The 12,298-nt window shown below is 41.9% G+C and overlaps 1 protein-coding gene across 1 annotated transcript; it reads right to left on the bottom strand.

Moving 5' to 3' along the window:
* Positions 1 to 2,274: 2,274 nt before the first annotated feature.
* LOC124118157 (neurogenic locus notch homolog protein 1-like) lies at positions 2,275 to 12,298 on the bottom strand. Its single transcript, XM_046480267.2, has 10 exons — positions 12,241 to 12,298; positions 10,215 to 10,313; positions 9,394 to 9,507; positions 8,900 to 8,998; positions 5,687 to 5,797; positions 4,888 to 5,004; positions 4,122 to 4,220; positions 3,646 to 3,738; positions 3,099 to 3,269; positions 2,275 to 2,744 (listed from the first exon to the last, which is right to left on the bottom strand). Exons 1-10 carry the CDS (start codon positions 12,296 to 12,298, stop codon positions 2,461 to 2,463), a joined length of 1,245 nt encoding a protein of 414 aa, XP_046336223.2. The 3' UTR covers positions 2,275 to 2,460.

Raw genomic sequence — 12,298 nt, 5'->3', positions numbered from 1 at the left:
CAGAAGAGACAATCCAGTGATTGACACCATGAGCATCGAATTACACAATTTGGAAACGATGACAATGCATCGTCCACGTCAGCGAGCCTGACCCCCCGATCCCGTAAGCCGTCTCTAACGGCCAAAATGGGTTGTTGAAGACCAATTCTAACCCGGATCTTCATGGTGTCTAAACTATGTTGATCATACTATCAATACTGTAGGGCGACATGGTGCTGTATTATTATATGGGTATTCTTACTAGTCATTGAAGTATTGCAATCGCCCAATATGGACAATCGCGGTACCAAAATACAAAGCAATATTGTTGGTAGAGTGAGTGAGTGGGTTGGGTTTCAAGAAGCTTTAAGCAATTACAGCAATATCAAGGTGGGCGACACGAGAAATGCGTTTCACATGTGCTAATCCAACCCGTACCTTCAGCGTGACGGACAAGGCTCCAACCACAGCCGCTGGGGGTAGAGCGTTAGTCAGGTTAGATAAAAGCAATTTAAAAGTACGCATTACATATTATCATAAAAATGGTCACAGTGTCGCTAATGTCGGACATGTTTAATTAAAAAATGAGTTGATCTTTTAAATAATACTAAAAACTATCCCCAACTATTTTAGATCCATGTCACATATATATGAACAGTTTGCCGTTTACAGTAAATACAAACGTACATATTACTAATAGTTAAGTAATTATCAAAACGATATTACACAACCGTCAGAATGAACATATATCTCGAAATCTGTTCAAATAATAATTAACTTTATGTGATAGTAGAATAAAAATGTGATTAATCTGATTTAGAAATGAAACGAGAACAGATCTAATACAGATATTGACATGTAGTCAATGACAACAAACACTAGTGTTTGATCGAGAATATACTTCTACAGATAATATTAACAGTGGCCAAACGAAAGTACAAACTTGAAACTGGATTTGACCAAAACGTTACAAACGTTATTGAGACATTACTAGACGGAACAGAACACAGTCACCGAAACATTGATATATAGACCCGTGATACTCGTATCAAATACATCACCATCGAATAACATTTTTTGTTTGATCCATTTTAACCACCATCCAATATAGGTGCATACTTTCTTTTGCCCGGGTGTTTAGTTAATAAATTTGCACAGGTAATAACATGGTATGAAGTGGACTGATTGACTCCCAGTATAAATATGAAGGCGGGTCCGAGAGGCCCAGCGCCTCTTTTCGGCATCGAGCATCGGGTTCCAAAGACTCATGTCTACCTCTGTGGTTGGCTATGCTAAGTATATTTAACTATGGAGTTGACGGCAAGAAGTACTATAGGCGAGCAAACACCTCCATCATCTAAGAGAGCCTTATGTATAAACATACCATGAAACTGTCCTGTGTTTGAAATAGGTCTCTTGTATCTGTTCATAGGGTCGAGAGAAACGTTTCATTTATATGTGTAAAATAGTGTTACAGTTACCACCGCCTTGTACAAGGGAGAGATGGGAGTGGAATGCGGAAGTACATAAATAATCAATCTGTTATTGGTCAGTCGGGGATACGCTGGTACCAAATGAACGTTGGTACCACACTCATTTCGCCTCCGTTATGTGTACTGTTGTTCGAAGAGAACATATTACTGTCGAGAGACACGTGTTGTAGACATGGGTTGGTTGGTTTGTTGTTTTACGCCGCACTCAGCAATATTCCAGCTATATGACAGCGGTATGTAAATAATCGAGTCTGAACCAGACAATCCAGTGATTGATATCATGAGCATCGTTCCACGAAATTGGGAACGATGACATGCTTCAACCAAGTCAGCGAGCCTGATCACCCGATCCCGTTAGTCGACCTCTTACGACCAGCATAGTCGCCTTTTACCGCAAGCATGGGTTGCTGAAGACCTATTCTACCCCGGATCTTCACGGGTCTGTAGACATGGGAAGTTGATATATAAGTATATGGTATTTATTCTGAATTACTTTATCATACATCGCTCAAACAAAACTTCAACATTTGTTGCTCAATTAATTAATGAGTAGCCCCAGGGTAATTAACATTGGGGACCACCATCACTCGGGCGCCTCGACCCCCGTTATTGCGCCACAGTAATTAGCACTCGGGACATTGTCACTCGGGCGTCTCGACATCCTGTTACTGCGACAGAGTAATTAACAGTTCAGTTCAGTTCAGTTCAGTTTTATTTCTCTGAAAAACCACCAACGGTGGTACAAGAGTATATATATATATACAACATATAATATACAATGTAGATCAAGTTAAGATCAGTTACTGCGCCAGAGTAATTAACATTGGGGAACTTCGTCACTCGGGCATCTCGACTCGTTATTGTACCAGAGTAATTAACATTGGGGACCATCGTCACTCGGGCGTCTCGACTCGTTATTGTACCAGAGTAATTAACATTGGGGAACATCGTCACTCGGGCGTCTCGACTCGTTATTGTGCCAGAGTAATTAACATTGGGGGACATCGTCACACCAGTCCCACCTCGGGCGTCTCGATCCCCCGTTGTAGCACCACAGTCGGCCCGAGGGACGCACACCTCCCCCAGAGGGGTCCCGGCAGTAGTTTCCGGCCAGGGCAGCTGTCTCGCCCAGGTTGTTGAAGTGAAGGTCCCTATAGCGGTGCCTGTTCGGAGACTGAGAGGTCCAGCTTTGACACGTCAGGCCACGGTTGGTCGTAGATAGTGTTCCGTGATAAACCCGGACGCCGTTTCTCGTCAAGAAGCAGCTGGTTACTGAAAACGCAAAACCTTACATAGTATGTGTTGTTTTTTGCTTGTTGTTTAACGCCGCACGTGTGCGTGTGGCTGCTTGTACTAGTCCGGACTAGTGCTAGCAGTTTAACATGAATACCCACTCAGCCACTGACCCCGAGCCGACTATTCCTTGCTTTAGCCTCTTAATGCCGAGCACCAGACAGAGTACCAACGAGTGTCATCTTTTAACGTCTTTTGGTATGACGCGGCAGGGGATCGAACCCCGAACCTTCCGCTCTCCGGGCGGACACTCTACCGCTAGACAACGGAGGGCGGTCCATTGTCATTGAATAGTAACGGTAATCCAATACACTGTAATAAACAAGGACATACCATCAGTGCATGCAAAGTTCGTGGGTGTCCAGGTCCCGTCAACACCACATGTTGAGTTATGTACACTCCCCGCCGTGCTCACCGACCCCGCCCTGCACGTGTAAACCGCCATCTTGTCCACAACTAACACGTCAGCGTTCGCTACAGCCGGTGGAGACAGGCACAGGGGGACTGGAGGAATTGAATGAAGAAGATATTCAGAAGAAAGACACAGGAAAACAACATTGCAACAACAACAACATCACAGTGGTTTTCAATGAAACTTGGTCGTTTTCATTTAAGGTTGTGTAAAAGGAAGGAAAGGCCCGTCCGTCAAAGAACAAAATACATTGATCTGGCCAACGTAACATAATACGTTTGTGCCTATCCCTCGAGGTACATGAAATTCGGGGTGACAAAGTGCTAGTATTTTTTATTCTGAACGAATTTTCATGCCCACCAAACATGTTACGCAGTCAAGTGCATATTTGAAAAACAAAACACCTTACAGAAAACGTAGCCTGAAACAGGCTCCCCTCTGTAGGGTGGGACGGTGTTCACCACCTACCTTGACACCGGGTGCCGGACCACACCACAGGGCAAGAACACCTACAGGAGGCCACGTCCATCGTCCCGCCATTCTCACAGGGAGCACCACACACTGAACAAGAGGTAGGACGTTAAAGAATGATGATAAATCTATAAAACCACTTCCATAATCATCATAATATCTTCTAAAAGAAGTCCATTGTTTAATTTTATACGTCCATTTTATTCTGTATTAAAGGATTAAGTATATCCCAAAATATTGCTATGTCAATCCAATTTCTGTAAATTCACAATCCGAGCAACTTGAATTGTTTACTTTTACGAAAGAATTTAATGTGTATTTATCATGCGATGAGACATAGGAAAATAATGTTATAGACTCTACTACTGTGAACGTACTACTTATAAATGTACTACAGGTCTGTAGCTTCCTCAGTACGGAAATAACGAATATCGGACACAAGGACCTTATTTGTCATGACTAAAGAGACATACGCCTTTCTTCACAAAACTCCCCCGTGTAGCCTCTTGGACATGCGCACTGACAGGCGTCATCCTGTAGAGTTCCGCCATTGTGACACGCCTTCTCACATCCTGCGGAGAAGAATGGACGTGTAACGGCATAAGCTAAGCTGATTCACAGAGGGTATAAGGTAACCAGCCACACCATTATATCTATATACAAAACGTATAGTATGACATGCTGACAAATCGTATCTACAACCAGTAATTCAGCGAGTGAGTGTTTTACGCCAGTTTGGCGGTTCTTTCACATGATCACCGCAACTCAGCTTAATGTAGAAGAGACAATGAAGATCCGGGGTAGAATAGGTCTTCAGCAACCCATGCTTGCCGTAAAAGGCGACTATGCTTGCCGTAAGAGGCGACTAACGGGATCGGGTGGTCAGGCTCACCGACTTGGTTGATGAATGTCATCGAAACAATTGCGTGGATCGATGCTCATGATGTCAATCACGGGATTGTCTGGTCCACACTCGATAATTTACAGACCGCCGTCATATAGGTGAAATATTGCTGAGTGCGGCGTTAAACAACAAACAAACCAAACCACAGTAGCTTCCACTTAACATATGCAATCAAGGGTACATACAAGTTATGCGAGGTAGGGGTCGGGTATATTTTTATCCCATTTATGCCATTTATATTTCCAGTGACTTGGGGTTTAACGACACTGGATCAATTGTTCAGGCAACATTACCAAAAATAAAAAAGACATGACCACACGAGCGAGCGTACTCACTGGGAGCGCACACACCACACAGGACCGGACACACAGTAGACAGGACCCGGTCACCACACAAGCAATTCGCGAGAGATGCCACACAGCCAGGAGGGTCGACGACCATGCTACAATTTGCTGAAGCCAAGCAGAACAAAGTTCATTTCCTCTCCACCTGATCACGAATAGGGTTGTATAATACATCGCCGGAAAACAATATTTTTAATCTGCTTCAAATAATTATATAAATATAGCGAAAGCTCAAGGTGATACAAGAAGCTACAAAATAACATACGAGTGGACACAACTAGTGACCTTAACCTCACAGTCTTGTGTGTACACACAGATACAGACGGTACGGGTTCGTATCCATACCGTTTTGTATTTACAATGTCCAATAACATTACATGCATTTGGTGTCAAATCTGCGAAATCTGGAAATGTAAACACTGAAAAATTCACTCGCAAATTTGAAAACGTATATCATTAATAAAGCATGCGTATTAACTTAAATATAATGCATGGTTGTTAACATGAATCAAGCATGGCTGGTAACATAAATAATGCATGGGTGTTAACATAAATATTGCATGGGTGTTAATATTAGTAATACCTGAATTTTACCATGAATAATGCGTGGGTGTTAACGTGAATAATGCGGAGGTGCATATATGAATAATTCATTGGTGTTTACATGAAATATGCAAGGGTGTTATCATAAATAATACATGGGGTTAACATGAATACTGCATGGGTGTTAACATAAATAATACATGGGTTAACATGAATACTGCATGGGTGTTGAGCTGAAGCCTCTTACTCTGCTCACAGCGTGTCCCTGTGTAGAGTCCTGGATGGAGACAGAGGCACTCACAGGTGACCGGGTCAACCACGCCGCCATTGCGACACGTCACATGCCTGCAGTCTGGCACTACAAGCATAAAAGGTCACAATACATAGCACGGCACTGTATCAGATCTTACATAGAGGGTCACAATACATAGCGCGGCACTGTATCCTGTCTTACATACAGGATCACAATACATAGCACGGCACTGCATCAGATCTTACATAAAGGGTCACAATACATAGCACGGCACTATATCAGATCTTACATACAGGGTCACAATACATAGCACGGCACTATATCAGATCTTACATACAGGGTCACAATACATAGCACGGCACTGTATCAGATCTTACATACAGGGTCACAATACATAACACGGCACTGTATCCTGTCTTACATACAGGGTCACAATACATAACACGGCACTGTATCCTGTCTTACATACAGGGTCACAATACATAGCACGACACTGTATCCTGTCTTACATACAGGGTCACAATACATAGCACGGCACTGTACCCTGTCTTACATACAGGGTCACAATACATAGCACGGCACTGTATCAGATCTTACATACAGGGTCACAATACATAACACGGCACTGTATCATATCTTACATACAGGGTCACAATACATAGCACGACACTGTATCCTGTCTTACATACAGGGTCACAATACATAACACGGTACTGTATCCTGTCTTACATACAGGGTCACAATACATAGCACGGCACTGTATCAGATCTTACATACAGGGTCACAATACATAGCACGGCACTGTATCATATCTTACACACAGGATCACAATACATAGCACGGCACTATATCCTGTCTTACATACAGGGTCACAATACATAGCACGGCACTGTATCAGATCTTACACACAGGATCACAATACGTAGCACGGCACTGTATCCTGTCTTACATACAGGGTCACAATACATAACACGGCACTGTATCAGATCTTACACACAGGATCACAATACATAGCACGGCACTGTATCTTGTCTTACATGCAGGGTCACAATACATAGCACGGCACTGTATCCTGCCTTACATATAGGGTCACAGTGCATAGCACGGCACTGTATCAGATCTTACATACAGGGTCACAATACATAGCACGGCACTGTATCCTGTCTTACATACAGGGTCACAGTACATAGCACGGCACTGTATCCTGCCTTACATACAGGGTCACAATACATAGCACGCACTGTATCCTGTCTAACATATAGGGTCACAATACATAGCACGACACTGTATCAGATCTTACACACAGGATCACAATCCATAGCACGGCACTGTATCCTGCCTTACATACAGGGTCACAATACATAGCACGACACTGTATCAGATCTTACACACAGGATCACAATACGTAGCACGGCACTGTATCCTGCCTTACATACAGGGTCACAATACATAGCACGGCACTGTATCAGATCTTACACACAGGATCACAATACTTAACACGGCACTGTATCAGATCTTACATACAGGGTCACAATACATAACACGGCACTGTATCAGATCTTACACACAGGATCACAATACGTAGCACGGCACTGTATCCTGTCTTACATATAGGGTCACAATACGTAGCACGGCACTGTATCCTGTCTTACATACAGGGTCACAATACATAGCACGCACTGTATCCTGTCTTACATATAGGGTCACAGTGCATAGCACGGCACTGTATCAGATCTTACATACAGGGTCACAATACATAGCACGCACTGTATCCTGTCTTACATATAGGGTCACAGTACATAGCACGGCACTGTATCCTGCCTTACATACAGGGTCACAATACATAGCACGGCACTGTATCCTGTCTTACATATAGGGTCACAATACATAGCACGGCACTGTATCCTGTCTTACATACAGGGTCACAATACATAGCACGCACTGTATCCTGTCTTACATACAGGGTCACAATACATAGCACGGCACTGTATCCTGCCTTACATACAGGGTCACAATACATAGCACGGCACTGTATCACATCTTACATACAGGGTCACAATACATAGCACGGCACTGTATCCTGTCTTACATACAGGGTCACAACATATAGCACGGCACTGTATCCTGCCTTACATACAGGGTCACAATACATAGCACGCACTGTATCCTGTCTTACATACAGGGTCACAATACATAGCACGGCACTGTATCCTGTCTTACATACAGGGTCACAATACATAGCACGGCACTGTATCATATCTTACATACAGGGTCACAATACATAGCACGACACTGTATCCTGTCATACATACAGGGTCACAATACATAGCACGGCACTGTATCCTGCCTTACATACAGGGTCACAATACATAGCACGGCACTGTATCATATCTTACATACAGGGTCACAATACATAGCACGACACTGTATCCTGTCTTACATATAGGGTCACAATACATAGCACGGCACTGTATCCTGTCTTACATACAGGGTCACAATACATAGCACGGCACTGTATCAGATCTTACATACAGGGTCACAATACATAGCACGGCACTGTATCATATCTTACATACAGGGTCACAATACATAGCACGGCACTGTATCATATCTTACATACAGGGTCACAATACATAGCACGGCACTGTATCATAGCTTGCAAGATCATACACCTTGTTAACGCTGTATAAAACAATTCCGACAAAGAAATACGGATTTTGTAAACTAACATTTGAGTTGATGTAAATATGTTACTGAACTCCAAAACGTCATGTTTTCTGGTAATACTAGAAGATGCTACTATATTGCTGTACACAACACAATGCAGATTAGTATGCAATGTTTTCACAAATATATGACCCACATGCACAGTATGTGTTTGAGATAATTCTAATGGTTATCATTTGCAGAAAGACATATTTATCACTAAATAATTCACAAATTTTATTACTACTTCATCAATATTGTTTGGATATATGTGACAAACCCATTACACAACTTTAATGTTATTGTACCTTATTTAAAAAATCTTCGTTACAAATATTCATATATTTACAAGAAAAGTAACACCTAAATAATTTCCAAACGCTTACTACATATAGTTATTATGTTTAGTTCTAGTTTTCTTTCAAGAGAGTAGTGAAACAGGAAAAGGAATATACGTGGGTTGCTTGACAGTCGGGAACGACTGCTGGACACGCAACATACCTCGCGTCTCGCACAGGTCGCCTGTGTATCCCACAGGGCAGCCACAGGTACAAGGGAGACTATCCTGTGTGCCTCCGTTCTCACATACCTTGTTGCACTCTGTATCGTCAAAGGAAAAGGAAAAGTAGTAAATAGAAGTAAGTGCTGCACATACTAGGTCTGCCGCTGATGTACTTGGTAAACGCGATACATCTTAGTAACTAGCAACAGCTACTAGAGTTACTAAGAAGTCAGGACGCACTGTTTCGATCAATTCATTGTTGCGTCATTGTGAACATTGTTTTGAAACTGTTACACAGTAATGTATGTGAACTTGATCGTCAAACGAACAAATGACGTTTACAAACAATACACGATAGTGTTTGTCAACATATGACATTGTCAACAACCTAACATGTTCTCCCCATTGTAGAAACATATCACCCGTTGGCATAGGGGAGGAATTATCGTAACCATTTGAGTTGGCGGGACACAGAGGAGTACACGGTACTTACTTGGAGGACAATTCCCGCACATGACGGGACACAGTGAGTGGTTGAACAATTCCACAGACGCACAGAACCCAACACCGAACAGTGGACAGAACACACGGTCAGACGCAGGACATTCTGAAGTAGTAAGAACAATAAGTGAACCAAGAAATGAGTGTTGTTTTACGCCGAACTTAGCTATATTCCAGCTGTATAACGGAGACCTGTATATAATCGAGTCTGAACCAGATAAGCCAGTGATGGATATTGCAAACAACGACCCAAGCAGCTGGCGACCTATATTTTCACATTCATATCAGAAACTCCGGGGTAGAATAGGTCTTCAGCAACCCATGCTTGTCGTTAGAGGCGACTATGCTTGTCGTAAGAGGCGACTAACGGGATCGGGTGGTCAGACTCGCTGACTTGATTGATGCATGTCATCGAATCGCAATTGCGTAGACCGATGCTCATGATGTCAATCACTGGATTGTCTCTTCTATACTCGATTATTTCCAGATAACCGTCATATTGATGGGATATTGCTGAGTACGGCTTTAAACAACAAACAAATAAAAATAAATAGGACATTGTGGGAACAGGCAGCTGAGTCAGCAATATACATGCTATGTCACAGCGACCTGTCAATCATAGAGACAAGCAAGGTAATCACTATCACACTACGACACGATCGTGAATGAGGTTCGTGTTGCTTGACTTCACGTTGATCAACAAGTTTCATTATTATAAAAAAATCCAGTTTTATTATTAATTTGGAACCAGTTCCTGGTCTTATCTCGCATATGTTCCGAGAACGATGACAACGAACTGACTCCCTCACTAACCCTGTGTCTGACATAAATCGCCGGACAGATTCAGTGGACATTTGCACGAGCCATCAGGTTGTGGAATCACACCGTGTTTGCAGGATTCACCGCTTCCACCTACAACAGAGAGGCATATCCGATTGATACTTGTTGTCTACAGTCATAACTCAAATACCAACTAAATTCTCTGTGACAGGTATGTACAAAGGAGAAAGTATATATATTTGAAAAAATAACATATTTTACACAGAATTCCTTTTGCGGTTGTGTTTCCATACACGTGAAAAGGTTGTCCACGCCTATTAATGTACTACTGTCGATAGAGTTGACTGGGCTCTCTGATTTCGTATCGTTGTCTACAGTATATAACATAAATTATTATTGTGGACTAATTTACTTGTATGAGTTGATGTTTAAAAACTGATATGCACACTGACTTTATGAATATACCTCAATTAACGCAAAACTATATCGAAGTCAAGTCTTAAACGTATAAGATCATATGAATTTGATCCTATTTCCAAAGATGAAATTTCCACAACTAAGATGTCAATTTCTTGTCTCAAAAGAGTGGAGGAGAAATTTATCATCACATTAGATCGGTTAATCATGTTGTCTCGTTCACCCATCTACACCAATTACAAATTTTAAAACCAAAGTGGGTTTTGAGTCTCGCAAATCAATGACAATGTTGATTGCGAAATGGCACGTTATCGAACACGTTTTCTTGATCATTGATAAACACACACACTCAGTACGACAGTTTATAACTATTTAGGATTAAATAAAACTGAGAGTGAGTTTTTCACTCACGTCTGCTTTTAGCAATATTCCAGCAATATCACGGCGGGGTACACCAGAAATGGGCTTCACACATTGTACCCATGTGGGGAATCGAACCCGGGTCTTCGGCGTGACGTGAGAACACTTTAACCACTAGGCTACCCGACCGCTCTAGTAATAACATGAGAAAAGATAAGAACAAAGTAACATAGATCCACGTGAGTGGTTTCACTCAAGGAACAAGGAGGCACGGATGGCCGATGAGCCGCAATTTGTTGTGCACCTCCTTCATGTCAGGATGCGCTAATCTTGGGTTCGTGTAATTATTAAACCAGACGTTTTGGTTTTGACAAATATTGTAAACATCTAAACATCTAAGACCTGCATCACTTCGGACTATCCTCCCACATTAAGCTGACAAGACATGATGTTATTGAAACACTGCTCATAGCGTCGTCAAACAAGATATAACATGTATTACTTATTGCGAAAGTCAACCGTAACAGAGGCATAAAATAATATAGTAAATACCAAAAAAGGCCACATCGTGAGGATATATAGTTTGCTCTCGAGATAATTGGTTCGAATTGTACATAAAAGCGACAAAACCATTTCCATATTCAAAAGAAATCTCTGTTAAATACGATTTCGACTATATTAATTATGAGCATGTGTGAATTATTTTACCATTATCAAATAGTGATGATACCAGGTGTTCGCGAAGAGGTGAGCATATCTGCCCAACCGGACATGCAAAGGCAAACCAGTTGGAAACAACACGGGAACATGTGGTACAAGTCAAAATAAGGAATTGCATCGGACATCATTTCTGTCACTGATGCGTCAAATTTGGATATGTCCTCCACATGTCTACCATAAAACATTTTGAAAGCTTAACTGAGGCCTTAAATGTTGTAACCTTGATTAAACAACTTCTGAGCTAGAGTCACATGACGCTCTTTGAATTCTTGGTAGAAAGAGCATGCTCTATTTTATCTCAAAAGTTGGAGCTGCTGGAATATTGCTCGACATGAAGGGAACGTTGACTGTTGGAAAGTTGAAGTCATCCCCTTGGCATACAGTCTTGTGGACAGTGTTTTGTCACTCGTTATGCATAGAAATAAATATGAAAATCAAACATGGCAATATGATATGCATATATATCGCCACACAATAAACATTCACACATATAACATCGATTTGCGAAAAGCAGTAATTAATCGAAACGTTCAACCTGAACTCTATGGTTTGTACTCTTTACCTTGAGAGGCAGTCAGCTGAACAGAGACAGCAATAACGGCAATGATGAAGACCCTCAT

The sequence above is a fragment of the Haliotis rufescens genome, unplaced genomic scaffold (genome assembly GCF_023055435.1).
Source record: "Haliotis rufescens isolate VD_foot unplaced genomic scaffold, xgHalRufe1.0.p SCAF_13, whole genome shotgun sequence".
Classification (NCBI taxonomy): domain Eukaryota; kingdom Metazoa; phylum Mollusca; class Gastropoda; order Lepetellida; family Haliotidae; genus Haliotis; species Haliotis rufescens.
This window is presented reverse-complemented; position numbering and strand designations above follow the sequence as displayed.

Coding starts and splice junctions, on each gene's coding strand:
- LOC124118157 (XM_046480267.2), bottom strand. CDS start 12,298: ATGAGGGTCTTCATCATTGCCGTTATTGCTGTCTCTGTTCAGCTGACT. Junction 5,005..5,686: donor AGGGACACGCTGTGAGCAGA/GTAAGAGGCTTC, acceptor GCTTGGCTTCAG/CAAATTGTAGCATGGTCGTC. Junction 3,739..4,121: donor GGAGTTTTGTGAAGAAAGGC/GTATGTCTCTTT, acceptor CCTCTTGTTCAG/TGTGTGGTGCTCCCTGTGAG.